Here is a 20,742-nt window from a genome sequence, read left to right on the forward strand (position 1 = left end):
CGCACACGGATGCGCCCGCATCAGAACTCTGTGGCCGAAAAGATCATCGGAAAGGATACATAGTATGAACATGGCCTAAATTTGCTCATCACTAGATTACGACCACCACTTTTGGCTCTGACCTCACTGTAATGCAACAATTTGGTTTTTATGCCGATCAGCGTTTAGATGAAGAGATAAATTTTCCAAAAAGATAATTTTTACGATCGCTTTAAGAACACTTAAGCCCATCTCACACAAGGGTAAACCTTGCAAAGACCGTTTAGACGAAGTGATCTGCGAATTAACAGTGAACAACCAGCGATGGTGTTGAAAGACCACGATGAAAGATTTCTTGCTCGTCGCTTGATCGTTAGCTGTGTTTTTACACGAGCCGATTATCGCTCAAATGCGATCGTCATCACAAAGATTTGTACGAAAATTGCTCCGTGTAAAAGGACCATAACAACACAATACTGTGCAAGAGACGTGCGTGGAAAAGTGGGCATACAATTAGGACATGCATGCCGCTTATTCTGAGCAATATTGGTGTGTTTACACGGAACGATTATCGTTTGAATTTTCGCAATAACGATCGCATTTGAGCGATAATCGTTCCGTGTAAACACAGCAAACAATCAAGCGACGAGCGAGAAATCGTTAATTTTGATCTTTCAACATGTTCTCAAATCGTCGCTCATCATTCGCGAAAAATTCGTAGATCGCTTCGTGTAAACAGTCTTTCAAAGATTCACCCTATGTAAAAGATGGGCTTAAGCGATCTTAAAAACGATCGCAATCACAATTTCTCTTACGAATTTTCTAACGATTTTTCTAACGATTTATTCATCTAAACGCTGATCATTATAAAAACCAAATGGTTGCTTCAAAATCGTTAAACGATCGATTGGGCGAATTATCGCTTCGTGTAAACGCAGCATAACAGGTGTCAGTTTTGGCCCTTATTTAGTAGGGCGGCAAATGTTGCACATGTTGGTTAAAGTGCATTTCCTTCCAAAAACAAGAAACAATAGATTTGTCAGTAAAAATTTAGTAAAATAAGGCTGGGTTCACACTGTGTTCAGTCCGTTTAACGTATTCATTTTTAAATAGGTACTTTAAGCGTACACAAAAACGTGGTCAACTGCAGTTTTGTGTATGCCAAAAAAAAGAAGAAAAAAAAACATCTTTTTTATAAGGCAAGTCAATGGAAAAACTGGTCCAAAAGGATTGCACACAATTGCATCCATTTTTGCACCCGTTTTTGCAAACGCGCATTGTGAATCCAGCCTAAAATTATTTTTTAGATCATACATTACATTTATGAAATACTGTCTTTCTAACAGCTTCTTTTATTTTTATTCTTTACTTTCTGTAAAGTAATAACATGAACTGGATATATTTGTTATTGTTTTCCTTTTCAATTATTGGCATTTAGGCAAATAAACCTTATTATAGTGATTTGGGGGAGATTTATCAAACATGCTGTAAAGGGAAACTGGCCCAGTTGCCCCTAGCAACCAATCAGATTCCACCTTTCATTCCTCACAGACTCATTGGAAAATGAAAGGTGGAATCTGATTGGTTGCTAGGGGCAACTGAGCCAGTTTCACTTTACACCATGTTTGATAAATCTCCCCCTTTGTGCTTTATTTGCCATTTTTGGCTCAGTGCTATTTTTTGAACACTACTGTTACTAGTGTAGTTATGTTCTACTAGGGCATAGATCGGCATTTGTTAAACAATTGTTGCCGGTAATAACATTAGAATACTAAAGGTAGATCGTTTTATGAACGAGTCACTTTGGGCAAAATAACAGCCCTATTACATGGATCCATAATTGGCCGAATCGGCCCGATCCAGACGATTATCGCTCCATGTAATAGAGACAACGCTCAGCCAATAAAACAATCATCTGCTGATTGTTTCTTTAGGTCCATAGGCCGCCGACTGCAGTCCCGACCCGTGATTGACTAAAGCCGCAGCACAGGAGTAAGCAGAGTGCAGGAGAAGACTGGGAGAGTGCACAGGTAATGTATTAACTGTTTAAGCAAGGGCTGCACGGACATCGCTAACAATGTCCTTGCAGCTCTTGCTAAACAATTATCAGGCCGTGTAATAGGCCCATTAAACGAGCGTTGATCTACCGGATTGGCGCTGATTTACAATATTCATCAGGCCTTTCTTTCAAGCAGTCTCCTAAGCCACTTACCGAAAGAGTCACATTCTTAGATTCATATTCTATACACCATTACTTCCCCCATTAAACTCTTTACCTGTCAAATGCCAAATCAAATAACCAATAAAATATAGGGTCCTTAAAGGCGGTATCTGGTGAGGGAAAAGTGTGTGTGTGTATATATATATATATATTACAATAAAAAGGCTATGCGCACCTCTCCGCTCTCCCTCCGGTGTCCTCCTACTGGCCTCCGAGTCCCCCACTGAATGATCCCACCTCCACTTCCCAGTACAATGGCCTGTAATTGGCTGAGTGGGCTGTTGCCTCAAGTTGAGTCAGTTTTGGATAGGGAGGCAGGATCAAATACAAATCTATGACAGGTGTCAAATACCAGAAGTCAAAATGTAATTCGCCATCCATCTCAGGATCTATTAATAATCCAAAAACAAGAAAAAATTCAACATTTCTATCAGAAAAGATAGAAAACACAAGCACCAGGCCCGCACAGCTGTTATGCACAGTTAATAAACTCTGTAATCTACACTACCCAAGATCTACTATTCTATCATCACATTTGCCTATTACTTCATGGACAAAGTTGCTGCCATTTCGTCTGGCATCCAAAAAAACAACAAAGAGTGACTTCACTGGGCCACAGTAATACGAAAAGTTATGGCTGTAATTTGATATATAAAGTGAAGCTAAGATTGAAAACATCCTTTAGGGCTTTAGCTTAAAAACTCAGGCCTGACAATAATCATAAAGAAGAAAAGCCCATAGCAAAATCAACTGGTTTCAGAAAGTTATATAGATTTGTAAATTACTTCTATTTAAAAATCTCCAGTCTTCCAGAACTTATCAGCTGCTGTATGTCCTGCAGGAAGTGGTTTGTTCTTCCCAGTCTGTCATCGTGTTCTCTGCTGCCAACTCTGTATGAGAAAGGAACTGTCCCGATGCTTGGAAAACATAAAAACAACCATAGGTCCCCTAGGACTGTATCCGTGTTCTCCAGGCAGCCCTAGGGCTGCATCCATCTTTTTTAAGGAAGTGGAATTCAACAGCCAAGCGATCAACTTTGGATTCAGGCATCTTTGATCATGAGTAACCAATAATATTAAAATATATATGGCATATTTTGGGTGGGGAGGGAAAGTGAGTTTTTGGCTTTTTTTCTCTTTCCTTTTGTTGTGTATATGTTAACTTCAAAAATCATAAAGCTGTGTAAAAAAAAAAAAAAATAAAGCGAATGTACCATCAGGTACATTCCTTTTAGGTTTAGCATATCAATGGAACGGTGCTAGTGCGGCCTTGGTCTATTACAGGGCACCGGCCCGGGCTGACGCACTGGATGCGGGCCGGCCCACCCCAGTGGGAGGAAACCCCAGCCCCTCTATGACGCAGCTCCATTGATTCTAATCGAGCCGAGTGACGGGGGGGGGTTCTTCCCACTGGCGCCATACACAGGAACCGATGCTGTGCAAGTGAACCACGGCCACGGCACCAGCTTTGCCGCACCGGCTCCATTATATTCATATGCGACCACCTCCATACCACCTCCATAACAACATGTGCTATAAATATAATGAGTTATTTTTGGCTTCACATAGAAAACTATTAAAGAAAATAAAATCCCCCCCCCCCCCCCCAAAAAAAAAAAAAAGAAAAAAAAAGAAAAAGCTGTAACTCAAAAAGGTGCCATTACAAACTAAAGCTTGTCCCCCAAAAATACAAAACAAGCCTTCACATAGTTGTATTGATGGGGGAAACTTTTAAAAAAGGGTTTTCGGAATTTATCAACTACGAGCTACGTAAAGTTATAGAAAAGCCAACTAAATACCAGACTGATGATTGCATCTATGACCAACTATTTTCAGCTTGACTTCAACCCAGCACTGAATCAGGACTCACATACACAGTACTAAATGATCTGCTCATGGCTACAGAGAGGCAAATCCACCACCCTCATTCTTGGAGATGTTTTTTTGGCAGCATTTGACACATTTGTACAAACTTTAGGCTAAGGGGTTTTGTGAAACTGATGTAGAGATCTTCAGTGGTTTGGGTATTTTTTATGGCTTATACACCACAAAGATTATCTTTTGGCTCATATCCCTTACCCAGTCACTTAAAATATAGAGTGCCACAGGACTCAGTGCTATCCCACATGTTGTTTGTGGTTTACATGCTATTATTAAGCAAAAAATTCAGAGCTACACTCTGGCATAAGAGTGCTATGCAAACAATATCTAGCCATGTCCTTTAACCCTTTCCTGCAGAATGATATATCAAAGTATTGGGAAAAAATAGAAAATAAAATTACACTTCCTCTTCCCCTAATTCTAAATTTTTTATTTTTTTTAGAAGGAAAACAAATAAATAAAGAAATAAATAAATACAAATATTTTGTACCACCATATCAGTAGGTACCCAGCGTATTAATATTATTTAACCAAAATGCTAAACGGTATAGAAAAAAATTGGCAAATCCACCACTTTTTTTTGTTAAACCTGCCTCCGTAAAAACGAAATAAAAAGTGATCAAATCAAAATGTCACACGTACCCAAAAATAATAGCATTCATCCCAATAAAAAAAAAAAAACAAGACCCCACACAACTCTGTTAGTCAAAAGAAAAGGGAGTGTAAATATACCATAAAAATTATATAATAAACCATAAAAAGTTAGGAACCACTGTAATTGTGCCAACTGTCACGTTAACAAGTCATTTATACCGTATGAATAACAGTGTTAAAAATAAAATAAAAAAACTAATTTTTTTATTTCCTTCCCCTTAAAAGAGTGTCATATATACCCTAAAATGATGCAGACAAAATATCTTAAGTAACATGATGCTCTAAAATTCACTCTATGTTCCTTCTTGTCTGAGCAGGGACCAGATCAGTGGTATGCAGCCACCAGCGCTGGAGTGGGGAAGGTAAGAGCTTGTTATTTCTTTTATCCTCTCCCTCCCCAGCACTAAATAAAAATGGGTCTCGCCGGACTTCTCCTTTAAGAAGCCTTACAACATGACTAGGCATTTGGTAAATCAATCCAGAACCTCCCCCAGAAGGAGTAGTTATTAATCTATAGTCCGCTCATGGTTGCACCCCTTATCAGTACAGAGCAGCATGCTGGCTGGCTACAGAGAGGCCTGTCTCCATGGAACTAAAGAGCAGAGTGTTATAAAGGTGTGGGGAGACTTACCTGCCATTCATGATTCATTAGGGATTCTGGGAAGAAGGAAATAAATTCATCTTTAGCTATAAATTCCTGTTTAGCTTAACTGCAAGTATGGATGGATGGATGGCAGCTGGCTAAAACTGAACCTGAAAAAAACCCGCCCATGTGCCCATGTGCAGTGTTCACACAAGTGATGAATAGGAAAAATACTGTCCAGGATCAATCCCAATGATGAGGAGGGTGGGGAGGAGAGACGGAGAGGCGGTGCAAGGCTTGAGCACATACACACTCTAGGCCACACCAATTTGACACAGGGCTGCAAGTTTAAAAGTTGTTTTTTAGGACAATAACTGCATCACATGCCGAACCGACCCAAGGACAGATCTTGGATTAAAAGCAGCTATCCGACGGTACAAGCGGTTTGGGGAGATCAGGTTGTGGGTACAGAGTCGCTTTAAGGCCCTATTCACATATCAGTATATTTTTCAATTGAGTTCACTATTTTTTATCCGCAATTCACAAAAAGTTGTCTGTACTGGATCCGTATAGCATTTGTATTCTTGCAGAACCACAGATGAAAAAATGTAGTTATTACTAAGTCACTTTGTGCGGATTGCAGGTCTGTATTTTTGCGGATCGCCTTCGCAATAATACAGATCCCATAGAGTTCTACTGGTGTGCCCGTGCAGCAATTGCAGTCTGTGCTTTTTCTTTTTTTTTGGCACAGATCACAAGTACAGATGTGTGAATAGGATCTAACAGCTCTGTCTATGGAATGAACCTCCCCTCAAAGCTAAGACCAGTACCTTATTGATAGCTGTCACTCAGGAGCCAGGCGTCTGCTTTTATTAGATTTTCATACTTCTACCTAAGGAACAAAGCAAGATTGAAAAATCTCATATGACCAGACGATTTATCATCTGGGGTACCTGCCTTTATAACCTCATGGTTAAACAACTCTAGTGCCCCTATGTAGGCCTCCCATACAGAGCTCTACATCACCTACCGTTAGTTCCAAATACTGCAGAGAGGTTAATAAACAAATAAACTCCAGCTCCTCTAAAGGCCTTATTCCACGGAACAATTATCGTTCACAAACTCGTTCCAACAACCGCTCGTTAACGATCACTAAACGTTTTCTTTTAGCGAACGATAACACATAACACACATGGAAACGTGAACAATATATGTAGTGTAACGATAAATTTGCGTTCGTTACATGGTCATTTATAGCATTCACCGGGGTGATCATGACCATACGCCACACCTACTTTTTTTAAACCTTTTTATGAACGACTGAAAGATTTCTAATTTTACGAACCGATAAGCGAATTATCTTTCAAAGACCAACGATTTTTTTTTTCCACATGCTGAAAAACTATTTTGAACGACTCACCAACGATTTTGCAGTTGTCGTTCGCTCATTTACACCAATTCCACGGAACGATGGAATAGGGCCTTTAGCTCCCCCAACCCTCATTATTTTTGTGGGAATTTTTTTTTAGCAGTTGGGGGGGGGCTGCTTTTTACTATTTTCATGTCTTTAGTGGGTCTGTACCTTGCCATTGCGGTGAGCTAATGCATTTTTCTGTGTTTTTGTGTGTTTATTTTTCCCCTATCCTGTGGAAAAAAGTAAATTTTTTTCCTGGAAAACCCCTTTTAAATAGGGTGTTGTCTAGGTGGGACCACCTCTTTAGACAGGTATTCCAGGCTTCTTAAAAAAATATTATAAGACAGGGACTGGGAGGGAAAAATGTAAAAAGAAATGTATTCCCCCCTCTGGTGGCCCCTGGTCCAGCAACACCACGACTGACTAGTGATTGGCTGCAGTGGGCCCGGTGGAATCTGATTGGTTGCTAGGGGGAACTGAGCCAGTTTCACTTTACACCATGTTTGATAAATCTCCCCCATAGGGGGGGTGTTGTTGTTCTATTAACCAGTTTTCTTTAGATTTATCATGTGCACATTTTTGTTTTTTTGCGCCAAATCCTACCCTAGCGTAGTTTTTTAGCCAAGCTGTTTTAGGCTGGGTTCACACTGTTTTTGCAGTCCATTTTTTTCCTATCTTTTTAATGAAAAAAATAAAGCGTTTGTGTGCCTCAGTTTTGATCAGTTTTTCCATTAACTTACCATAATAACCATAATAAAAGAACGGATGAAAACGCATCCGTTTTTTTTAGCATACACAAAAATTGTGATTGACCATGTTTTTATGTACGCTGTACTTGCGTCTAATGATGATTTCTGCCCAACAAACGTAAAATTTTTCGCAGCCCATAAAAACCTCCTCCTGCTCAAAAAAATTGGGCCACCTACTGTCAGTTCCATGTAAGCACTGTACTGTATATCCCAACAAGAGAAAGCAGCTGTGTGTCCGAGATAAAGTGAGAAAACCAGTGGCATGATAACTTGGAAGGATATGGCCTAGACTGTTTTATACCCCCAAATATAGAGTTTATCCTCGTTACCTGGGCTAGACTATACCCTAGGCTATATTACACCTCCGGGTACAAAAATATATCCCCTGGGGTATACTGTGGCCTGGGCCAGGGGTGAGAAAGCCAATAAAGTAATAACATTATGGCCCGGAGAGATATAGTCTGGCCTAGGTTGTTTAACACCCCCAGGTATATAGTATATTGCTGGGGATATACTGTGGCCTAGTTCGACATTAGATGGATATACTCTGGCCTCGTCTATGTTACACCCCGGGGTATAGTTTGGTCTAGGCTATTTTACACACCGGATATTAGTTTGACCTAGCCTATTTTATACCCCGGGGTATAGTCTGGCCTGGAGCGGTATACTCTGGCCTAGGCTATTTTACACTCCGGGGTATACTCTGGCCTAAGCCAAACTATACCTATAGTATAATCTGGTCGAGGGTTAATTTAGCCTGATACAGCGGCACAGTGTACAATGACGTTACTAGAGGACGGCAGCCACCAAGGGGGGGGGGGGGGGGTGTATAACTATTGGAATATTCCTTTAAACAGAATAAAAATATAAGACAGGTCGACTAATAAAAAATCTGGTAAGTAAATAAGCAAGTATCGAACTTACTAATTACTTACCTATCGCACGTGTATAGTATTTATAGTCTCTTCCCTTCTACAAGATTTAACCTTGCTTTTTCAATGTTGGTAAGGCATGCTGCTGGTTAAAGGAATCTCTGGGTTATCTATGGAATTTCTAAGTTTATGGCTACAATTAAGGAGGCACACCAGCTGTTTCAGACCATAGGGGTCTTATCACCTCGCATAGCATGACATAAGAAGGGATATGAGAAATACCATTTACCGCAAAAGGAATTTAATACATAAATAAATGAAGCATTCAGGGAAATGTTGCAACGATCAGTGAGACCTGCCCAAGTATTGTAATTACAGCAAGCCGGCTGGAACCTCTTATCTAAGGAAATCTCACTCTAGATAACTGTCTGGAGATTCCATTGTGGTAACTACCATCAATCTGACTGCATGCTGCACTATTCTTGGTGTGAAATCTGATGGAATTGTAACAAAGCATCTGAAAAAAGTTTCAAATAGACCAGACAATAACAGTATCCGGTTCTTCCAGTGTTCAGTTATCTGTGTAACATCCTTAAAGGGGTATTACCACCCTAAACGTTTATAGCACAACCATTGGATATGCTAAAAATGTCTGATAGATATGGCATGTTTTATGCAAAAAAGATGTTATTTGCACCTCTGGGGCCCACATCTGGTGCTGCTGATACTTGCCATCCCACTGCAAGTATGTTAAACTTAGTGCTGATAACCCCCACAGCCCCGGAGCATACATTACCTGCAGCACACTTTGGGGGCCTCCCAGTGTCTCCCGGCGGTCAGCTGCCCCGCCGCAGCGCACTGATTGGCTGACCGCCGAGAGATGCAGGGAGGCCCCAAAGTAAGCCGGAGCATATGTCAGCCCATTGAAATGCATGGGCAAGTATCCGCAGCGGATTTCGCAGCAAATTTGCAGCAAGAAATTAAAGAGGACCTGTCACCCCCCGTGCCGGGGTGACAGGTCTCCTTTAAAATCTGCTGCAGATCCTGTATGTGGGAACGCACTCTTTTAGGCTAGGTTCACACACAGTATAATTCAGGCAGTATTTGGTCCTCATGTCAGGTCCTCATTGCAACCAAAACCAGGAGTGGATTGAAAACACAGAAAGGCTATGATCACACAATGTTAAAATTGAGTGGATGGCCGTCATTTAATGGCAAATATTTGCTGTTATTTTAAAACAACGGTGCCCATTTGAATAAAAAAAAAATAGAAAATAGAAACACATTAGAAAAAAAGTTTCGATACCTGGCTCTGATCAGTAAAACATACATTCACTTTAACACTAAAACATACATTCACTTTAACACTAATTTTTTTTATTTTATTTTTTTTTGGGGGGGGGGGGGGTCTGATTTTGTACAAACAGAATTGTTTGGTTCCTGGGATTTTGTGCGCCTCCTGCGCTGGAGACTCCACAGATGCCTTTTGTCCTCAGCAAATAGATAGACTGTAATGTTCTCCTACAGAGAGGCGTAAGTCTCACCTCCCCAGGCAGCAGGAAGGGGAGCAAGATCCCCTAACACCTGGGTCATTCAGCACTTCCTTGGGAGGAGAGGACTGGAGAGAGGAGGTGCAGTATTAACACAAGTTACTGGCTGCAGAGCTGACCTCCATCAGAAGTTTCTAATACTTTCTGTGACTTCTCCTCTCCAGTATGAGGGGATAGATGAAGGGGGGGGGGGGGGGGTTCTTCCCACCACAGGTTACTAGACTGGGATGGGCAGAAAGAATAGGACATGCTGCATGTGTAACAGCTTCAGGGGCACTGCCAAAAACTCCCAGATGCTCTGAGTTCATTCCTCTTCTGAAACTGCAGCAGCTGGGAAGGAGAAGAGGAGGAAGGAGAAGAGGAGGAAGGAGAAGAGGAGCGGACTATGTGCTGCTATGAGGAGAAAGCCTTCCATGTGTGGCTGTGCAAGTGTCAGGAGTGCAAGGAGCCGGCTGAGTGACTCACTTAAAGTGGGCTGGGGGTGGGGTGAGAAGCCCTCCAGATGGACAGCAGCAGCCCACTGACCCCAGGACAGCACATGGCTGCTGGTCTCTGCTGGACTGACCGCTGAGCTGGCACTGGATGGGGCAGGGGGGCTGCACTACAATGCTGGGGGCACTGGCTGCCTTCTCTATGCTCAGCATCATCACCTATGGCTACCTGTCCTGGGACCATGGGGACCCCAGCCTGGAGGAGAGGGAGGTGGTGCAAGCACATGTGGACCAGCAGATAGGACGCCAGCCTCATATCATCTTCATTCTGGCTGATGACCAGGGATACAGAGATATTGGGTACCATGGCTCAGAGATCAGGACACCTACTCTGGATAAACTGGCATCTGCAGGGGTGAAACTGGAGAACTACTATGTGCAGCCCATCTGCTCACCATCAAGGAGCCAGTTCATTACTGGGAGGTGAGTGCTGAGAACTTCCACAACCTCTTGCACCACTGCAGACTTTCCAGGCTTCCTCTCCCCTGTAATACATGAATGGTAACTGTGAATATCCGGCTTCTGTGGGACTATAAATCCCAGCATGTCTATGTAGCCTTTATCACCCTGGGATTTATAGTTAACCGCACACACACAAAGCCTAAGGTTGGTCATTGATAGTGTCCTTAAGGGTGCGTTCACACCTACAAGATCCGCAGCAGATTTGATGGTGCAGATTTGATGCTGTGTGCAGTTAATTAAATGAAATCTGCTGCGGATCCTTAAGGGGTATTCCACTCAGACATAACTTTTGATATGTTGCTTCCCATGGTGAGACTAACAATTCTTTCCATACTTGTTATTATCCATTCAGTCTCCTTCCCCCAGTTCTCAGCTGCTGCTTTCTGCTGAAAACGTAAAAATCTGTGTATGAGCTGTTCACTTTGTTACCCCCCCCCCCCCCCCCCTTCTGAGACAGCTCCCTGCTTCTTTGTCATGCTGGGACTGTTATTCTACTGTGAAGTTGCTAATGAACTAACTTGAAATTAACCCTCCCAGCATTACAAAGAAGCATCAATGTTGCAGATACAGCCAGTCAGGGACTTGTTTACATCGGCTGTCTCAGAAGGGAGGCTCATGCACAGGTTTTTGTGTCTTCAGCAGAAAGCATCAGCTCAGAACTGGGGGAAGCAGACTGAATAGGCAATAACAAGTATGCAAGGAATTGTTAGTCTCACTATGGGCAACGACATATCAAAATTTATGTTTGAGTGGAATACCCCTTTAAGATTGTTCTCATGCAGTGATGCCATTGTGTTATGGCAATTTGAGGGGTGGAGACACAGCACACGAATGGTTAATAAAATAGTTGCTTTGCTTGTGGGACCCTTGGGTATATGGAACCTATCCTCTTCATTCTATTATCAATATAAGAGAATAGATAAATGTTTCGGTGACATGACATTTCCTGCTAAGAATAATGGACAGAGATATTATACCTTTTTAGTGAACAATTTGACAACCAGGTATTGGATATCTTTGTATTGCTTTGAGTTGTTGTGTATTTGAGGATTGCTGAAGGTGAGAGCCAACAGGAGGAAGTTGCATCGAAAGTGTCAATTTGTTAAAAATGAGGGGGGGGGGACTCAAATTCTTGATGGATAGTAAGTGGAGACTGTTGGTAGATATGAGAATGTGGTGCTATATGTTGGGGGAGAGGCTCAATACATTTTGATGACTTAGGCCACACCCCCAAGACAATGGGGGAGATTTATGAAACATGGTGTAAAGTGAAACTGGCTCAGTTGCCCCTAGCAACCAATCAGATTCCACCTTTCATTCCTCACAGACTCTTTGGAAAATGAAAGGTGGAATCTGATTGGTTGCTAGGGGCGACTGAGCCTGCCGCTTCTGGGTCTGAGTGGGGACCTGGGATGTGACGTCCCAGGCCCGATCAGCCAGTCAGCGCTTGTAGCAGAGTCCCACCTTACTGACTACTGGCTGGACAGGACCAAGACTTCACGTCCCAAGTCCCCACTCAGACCCAGAAGCGGCTGGGACCAGTTTTCTTTTATCTTCCCCGTCCCCAGCACTCTGACAAGAATCACCCCAGCCCGAAGTTCTCCTTTAAGGACTTCTTAAAGGGGAACTTTAGCCAAAATAATACATTGGCTGCAGGCAGGGGGAACCTAATAAAGAAGCTCTACTTACCTGTCCCCGTGCCCCCCACAGTGCTGCATCACAGGCTCACTGATCGCTGATGAATGATCCTAAGTCGGCTGATGGATCGCCCGCTCAGCCAGTCAGGGACTGCAGTGGTGTCCCAACCCAATCACTGACTGGCTGAGTGGGCTATCCTGCTCAGTGGGATTGTGAGTGGTAAAGCAGCGCTGCGAGGGCATGGGGATGGGTAAGTACAGCTTCCTTATTATGTTACCCCCTGCTCCTCCAATTTGTTATGCTGTCCAGACTTCTCCTTTAATGATTTATTAGGTGGCTTCAACCAATGTAATGGGGACATTCACCCATGATTATTCTGAATAAAAGTGCTGCTTAGCTAATGGGGGGATTGGAGAGTCATTGTGCAGGAGAAAAGCTGTCAGAACCTCTGTCTTTCTATTCTTGGGGTCTTCTGGGGCTCTAGAGGTCAGCCTATTATAGAAATCAAGAAATCACAGATTTCTATATCTTTAAAGGGGTAATTCACAAAAAGAAATCTTTTAAATCAACTGATCCCATCAAGTGCAATACATTCGTAATTTACCTCTTTTAAGAAATCTCAAGTCTTCCAGTACTTATCAGCTGCCGTATGTCCTGCACAAAGTGGTGTATTCTTTCCAGTCTGACACAGTTCTCTCTGCAGCCACCTCTGTCCATGTCAGGAACTGTCCATAGCCGCAGAAAATCCCCATAGAAAACTTCTGCTCTCCAGACTGGAAAGAATACTACTTCCCGCAGGACATACAGCAGCTGATAAGTACTGGATGACTTGAGATTTTTTTAAATAGATGTATATTACAAATCTCTGACACTTTCTGGGACCAGTTGATTTGAAATAAATTTTTTATTTTTTTTTGTGAACTCCCCCTTTAAGTATAGGATAGCACAGTTCTATTATCCCTCTTGATTGAAGGCCGTTATTTTTTCTTATTGCAATTTTTGAGCAGAACTTTGTCAGCCCAATTTTTTTTTCCTTCCCAGAGCAGAGCTAGACTCTGATTCACCGCTAGATCCCTGCACTTCTGAAAAGGAAACGCTCGCTGCTCAGTATGGTACATGATGAGCTCATTAGCTTTTAGGTAACCGAGTGCAATAAATTACATCTAGTGTCTAGCAATCTGCAGAAATGTCTAGGAGCCAGGGAAGGTTTGACATCTAAAGTATACTCATGCGAAGACTGTGAATAAGTATTCGGCTACAACTCAGCCGTGCAAAGTATATGCTTGTGTTATTGTGGTAATAAACTCATTTCTATACATTATCCATAACAAGTAACAACATAGGAGACTTCCACTTCTGTTTTCTTTAAATGTAGCGGCTACAAAAAAAAAAAAAAAAGTCTTACTTGGTGATATTTGATCCAGATGGCAATAACAGGCACTCTTTAAAATGCATTAATAAAAGTGAAGGGATGCAGCACTAAAGAGACTGGTGTACATAGAGGAGAGGGCCCTATAGCAAGAAGACATATGGTACCCCATTATAGTGCCACTTTTTTGGCATCTGGGACAAAAAGAAACATTTGCATCTCCCCCTCCTCATGTCCTTTAAATCACATTTGGGACAATACTACATTACTATTCCCCTTATTTTTAAACACTACAAAGGAGAATCAAGTACAGTATGCATAGTTGCCAACAGTCCCGGTTTTGCTGGGACTGTTCAAATTTTGTGGAGACAGCCCCGGCAAAACCATGTCCCAGGGATGTCCAGGGAAGCTTCGCCCCCATAGTGGGAAGCTCCCCCCCCCCCTTCCACCGCGAGTGATGACACCCATGCAGAGCAGGGAGAGGAGTCCCTGGGGGACTAGAGGAACCATGCTGGTGAGGTAAGTATAGCTTTTTTTGTGTTTTAAATATAGATGAAGGGACAAGAGGATGCTGAAGGGGGTACTGGTATGATGATGAAGGGACAGGAGGAGGATGAAGGGGGAAGTAGTATGATGATGGAGGGGCAGGAGGATGAGAGGGGTAGTATTATGATGATGGAAGGGCAGGAGGATGAAGGGGGTAGTAGTATGATGATGGAGGGGCAGGAGGATGAAGGGGGTAGTAGTATGATGATGGAGGGGCAGGAGGATGATGAAGTGGTAGTAATATGATGATGGAGGGGCAGGAGGATGAAGGGGGTAGTAGTATAATGATGGAAGAGCAGTATGATGAAGGGGGTAGCAGTATGATGATATGGGGTGCAGCTGCATCATATGGGTACAAACTACCAGTATATACAGTCAGTCAGTAAAGTACTATCTCTGAGTCTCAGTCTGCTCTGAGTGGGGTGTGTAATATACTGGGGACCTGAAACTGGGGTGTGTAATATACTGGGGACCTGAAACTGGGGTGTGTAATATACTGGGGACCTAATACTGGGGTGTGTAATATACTGGGGACCTAATACTGGGGTGTTTAATGTACTGGGGACCTAATGCTAGGCTGTGTAATATACAGGGGACCTAATACTGGGGTGTGTAATGCTCCTTTTGTGTTGTTCTGACTGTAAATTCTAACTGGAAAATTTTGAACCAACACCCATGATAGGCAACACCCCACCAAGACCACACCCACAATAAGCCACACCCCTTTTAACAGTAACGTGTTTCCTGGAAAAAAATTTCAAGTGTTGGCAGCTATGACTATGCAAGGAAAATTATGGATTTCCTAATCAATATCTAGCCATGAGTAATGGTACAATATTAAAGGGGAACTATCAGTAGGCTAGACAAATCTAACCTGCTGATATGTCCCTATTGCAAAGGAGACACTGAGGAGGAAGGTATGTGTCTTACCTTCCTCCTTGGCGCCGTTCTTTTGCAGTTAGTCATGTGCTTCATGATTGGGTGAGACTGTTAGGAGCACTGCCCGCCCCCATTGCGCTGATCCGCCCCCAGACCATAATCAATTGAGTGGGCTGTTCAGGGACGAGCCAAATCAGTCCTCTGGTTGCAGGCAGTGCTCCTAATGGGTGCCCTGGTGCTCCTAATGGTCTCATCAGACTGTGGAGCAAATGATTAAAGGGGTTGTCCAGCGAAAATCTTTTTCTTTTAAATCAACTGGTGTCAGAAAGTTATATAGATGTGTAATTTTTTTCTATTAAAAAATCTCAAGTCTTTCCAAACTTATTAACTGCTGTATGTCCTGCAGGAAGTGGTGTTTTATTTTCAGTCTGACACAGTGCTCTCTGCTGACATCTCTGGCCGAGACAGGAACTGCCCAGAGCAGAAGAGGTTTTCTATGGGGATTTATAGAAAACCGAGACAGAGTCCCTGTCTCGGCCAGAGATGTCAGCAGTGAGCACTGTGTCAGACTGGAAATAAACCTACACTTCCTGCATGATATATAGGAGCTAAAAAGGTTGGGAAGATAGAAATAATTACAAACCTATATAACTTTCTGATAGAAAGAAAAAAATTTTAGCAGGATAACCCCTTTAACTGTACCGGAATGGTGCAGAGGAGGAAGGTAAGAGACGTACCTTCCTCCTCGGCCTCTCCTGTGCAATAGGGACACATCAGCAGGTTAGATTTGTCTTACCTCCTGATAGTTCCCCTTTAAAAGAGAGAACATGTAGTTAGCCTGAAAGATAGAAGCAAGTATAATGGATAAGGGACACTGATTAACATGATGATGATGATGATGAGTTGTTCTTCTACACTTGAAGCAGCTACTGAAGATAGATGGTACCATGCACACAGGACCCAAGAAAGTTTAAGGGCAACTCCAGCAAAAAAAATCCCTTCAGATCAACTGGTGTCTCATATACATAGACATAAATATGTAGGACATTCAGCAGCTGATAAGTACTGGAAGACTTAAGATTTTTTAATAGAAGTAAATAACAAAGCTCTGGCAAGGTCAGGGCCTTCTCAGACACCCAATGTACTTACATACCAAACTTGGAGTCAAATACTTCAGACATTTGGATGCTTTTAGAGAACTGGCTGGAATTATGGCTGATAACAGAGAACAGTTAGCAAGTGCTTTATACAGTACATCCAGCAAGGTCAGGACCTTTAGGAAAGCCTTCCCAGCCACCCAGTGTACATGCCAAATCTGGAGTCAAATGGTTCTGGTGTTTTCATGCTCTGTTAGAGTTCTGTATAGTCTGGCAAGGTCAGGACCTTTCTGGATCAGATGCAGTTTACCGTGTTTCCCCAAAAATAAGAAAGTGCCTTATACTTTTTTCCCTCAAAAACAGGCACAATGGGGGAGATGTATCAAACATGGTTTAAAGTGAAACTGGCTCAGTTGCCCCTAGCAACCAATCAGATTCCACCTTTCATTCCTCACAGACTCTTTGGAAAATGAAAGGTGGAATCTGATTGGTTGCTAGGGGCAACTGAGCCACTTTCACTTTACACCATGTTTGATAAATCTCCCCCTATGTCTTAGGGATCTACTACACAGAACGATAATCAGCCGATTCGGCCGATTATCGCTCCGTGTAATAAGTGCAACGATCAGCCGGTGAAAACGATCATCGGCTGATCGTTGATATACAGTAGGTTAGAACCTATATTTGTCGGGCGCCGACAGCGCACCGCTACGTGTAATAGCGGTGCGCGGCCGGCGACTGACGATATACATTACCTATCCACACTCCAGGGCTGCTCCTACTGTCCACTTCTCCTCGGTCCCGCGCGCTGTAGCTCCCGGACTGTGATTGGCTGAGCGGCCACTCTGAAGCTAGAGCGCGCGGGATCCGGGGAGAAGTGGACCGCAGGAGCAGCCCTGGACCATGGATAGGTAAAGTATATAGTTTAAGCAAGGGCTGCAAGGACATCGGTAACAATGTCCTTGCAGCCCTTGTTAAACAATTATCAGGCCATGTAATAGGCCCAGTAAACGAGCGCCGATCTAGCAGATCTGGGACCTCCCCAGAATACTCACCCTGGGTCCAAAAGCACATCAGCAGTGGGTCAGCAGCGGCTCAGGTATGTGGCGAAACGTGCAGTGTGATGTGCAGCGGCGGGACGCGCGGAGGACACGGGGGCCATGGATCAGGCTGCCTGCAGCGCCGGCTTTGGAGGTCCACAAGGGGGTTAGGTGAGTCCTATGTGCCGTCAGGTGCCTTACTTTCAGAGGGTGGGCTTACTTTCAGGGGGGTACTTTAGAGTGGGGGGTGCTTTATTTAGGCTAGAGGGTAGAGTAGTTGGGGTGTAGTTGGGGTAGTTGGGGTGTCTTATTTTAGGAGAGTGTTTTATTTTCGGGGAAACACGGTCGCACCAAAAGCTGTCTGCTTACAGTATTCAAGGTGTTATAACCCCCCCGCGCACACACACATACACACACATACACACACACACACACACACAAAAAAAAGCTTTTTTAGAAAATTGTATAAAACAGAAACATTAAGGCTCTGTCACTGGTCTGATTGCAGTAATCATTTGTCTGGACCCTAGACTCTAACCATATGTGACCCCTGTAACACCACACAGACTATCTGGTGATCCTCATCCTTTTGTACTATTGCCAAATACTGGATTCTAAACCTGATTTTAGTCTTTTCACCGAGTGCATTTCCGACTGATATTGTCAAACTGCAAAGGTCACTGTAATAGCTTCTCTGTACGAAAATCAGGAACATGTGAAAATGATCTTTTCTGTCTAAAAGTGGTAAATAGGAACATATGCACAATATAAACACTGGAACTTTTTCCATTTCTAAAACCTATCACCTAGAAAACGCAAAGTTTATATTTCTGTACAAAGCAATATCAAAGCAGCCCATATCAACCAGTCAGATCCCATGTCATATCCTTCCAGTGTAGTTAAAGGGAATCTGTCACCTCCAAAACACCCCTTAAACCTATAGTGTCACTGTCGTTTGATTTTTTTTTGCAGAAATCCATAGTACAGGCGAATTTAAGAAACTTTGTAATTGGGTTTATTAGCCGGAAAAAGCATTTTTATCATGAAAAAGCAGTTTGAAGCTCTCCCCCCTGTCTTCATGATTTTCTATGGAGAGGGGAGGGGTGGAGGGAGATGAGGCACCAAACAGGACAACAAAGAGTTAATTTATAGCTACATCACCGGGCTATCTCCTCTGAAGTCAGCTTTCACACAGCTCCCACTGTGTAATCCTTTGTTCTCTGCTCTCTGCTGGTGACTAATCTCCCTCCTCCCCCCTCCATAGATTACACAGAGCTCAACTGATGTAAAAGAGTCGAGATTTCCTGATAATGAGCAGTGGATGAGAGAGAGGAGGGGGGGGGGGGCCTGGGGAAAGTCTTTTTGAATGCAGATAATGGCATATTTGCCTAATACCCAATAACCCAATAACAAAGTTTATTAAAAATCGTCTGTACTATTGAATTCTGCAAAAAAAAAATAAAAAATGACTGACACTTTAAGTTTAGGGTTTTAAGAAGGGTCGGTTGGAGGTGACAGAGTCCCTTTAAGAATCATCAAAGTCTGGTTATATAGGGAACAATACTACTTTTTATGTGAGACTAGTATATAGCAAGTGTAAATAAAACAAATAGGATGCATTTTAGTTAACCAATAGAAAGTAAGGTATTTTGGCCAGATCCGGCTTCCTAGAGTTGCTCATTGTCCTATGGTTGCAGTTTTGACATAGTCTTTTATGACATATAGCTACTACTACTTTGCTGACATCTAGTGTCAGATGTGTGTGGGTGCATGTGAGCCAGTACCCTATACAAAACACTATCGGGGTGATCTATCAAAATGTGTAAAATTTAGACTGGTGCAAACTGCCCACAGCGACCAATCACAGCTCAGCTTGCATTTTACCAGAGCTGGAAGCTGAGCTGTAATTGGTTTCTATAGGCAGTTTGCACCCAGGGCCGCCATCAGGAATTTCGGGGCCCCATACAACCAAAGTGTCTGGGCCCCCCACATTAATAAAAAAAAAAATTGTGTGTTCGCCCCACGCCTTGCTGGGAGGTATAATTTGGTTCAGATCAATTCTAGAGAACTGGCTCATATACCCCATTTTCCCCAGTGGCTTAAAATGTAACCTCTGTTATACAGTTATAAAATTGTAGAAACTAAATGTGAACAAGGTGCAATTTAAATGTCACCATACAGACACTTACTTGTATAGCTGCCTCTTGTGCTCTGTATGCAGTGAATTATATTCACCCCTGCAACGTACAATTTATAGCGTGTCTACAAGCCCAGCGGGGCTCATTATGATGGAGACTAAAACTTATACAAGAGTGGGGGAGGGGTTCCCCTATATTCAGAATGCTGTTGAGTACTAGGCAATGCCCCATTTGGGGTTATTGAATTTCGAGGGTCTGGGGGGCTGTTTGATTTGTATATGTTCACCAATATCCCCCCCCCCCCCCCCCCCGGTATGCTCACTAACATAGAATGTGTTGATAAGGATAACATAATGAGGCTGTTCCATGTTAGTGAGCATATACAACTCACACCCCCCCCCCAGGCAGACTAGTTTAGCTCACCCAAGACAGTGATAGCGAATACATGGCGGTGAGAACGCTTTCTAGGAGATCCTGTTTGTGCAGCAGAGGTGTCTTTATCCTGCTCTGCATAGACCCTCAAAGTTCAATAATCCCAGATGGGGCATTGCCTAGCACTCAACAGCATTCTGAATACAGGGGAACCCCTACCCCACTCTTGTATAAGTTTTAGTCTCCATCATAATGAGCCCCGCTGGGCTTGTAGACACGCTATAAATTGTACGTTGCAAGGGTGAATATAATGCACTGCATACAGAGCACAAGAGACAGCTATACAAGTAAGTGTCTATTTGAATTGCACCTTGTTCACATTTAGGTTCTACAATTTTATAACTGTATAACAGAGGTTACATTTTAAGCCACTGGGGAAAATGTGGTATATGAGCCAGTTATCTAGAATTGATCTCACACACAGACACCAGCACACATGTATACAGACACCAGCACACATGTATACACACATACAGACACCAGCACACATGTATACAGACACCAGCACACATGTATACACACATACAGACACCAGCACACATGTATACAGACACCAGCACACATGAATACAGACACCAGCACACATGTATACAGACACCAGCACACATGTATACACATATACAGACACCAGCACACATGTATACACATATACAGACACCAGCACACATGTATACACACATACAGACACCAGAACACATGTATACACACATACAGACACCAGCACACATGTATACAGACACCAGTACAC

General features: G+C 42.9%; 1 protein-coding gene across 1 annotated transcript in view; it reads left to right on the forward strand.

Moving 5' to 3' along the window:
* Positions 1–10,190: 10,190 nt before the first annotated feature.
* Positions 10,191–20,742, forward strand: part of ARSJ (arylsulfatase family member J) — a 61,248-nt gene continuing 50,696 nt past the window's right edge. Inside the window, exon 1 of the mRNA XM_069976808.1 lies at positions 10,191–10,816. Coding sequence (XP_069832909.1) covers positions 10,485–10,816 — 332 coding nt within the window. The 5' untranslated portion in view covers positions 10,191–10,484. The remainder of the gene's footprint in view (positions 10,817–20,742) is intronic.

This window comes from Dendropsophus ebraccatus, chromosome 7 (genome assembly GCF_027789765.1).
Source record: "Dendropsophus ebraccatus isolate aDenEbr1 chromosome 7, aDenEbr1.pat, whole genome shotgun sequence".
NCBI lineage: Eukaryota > Metazoa > Chordata > Amphibia > Anura > Hylidae > Dendropsophus > Dendropsophus ebraccatus.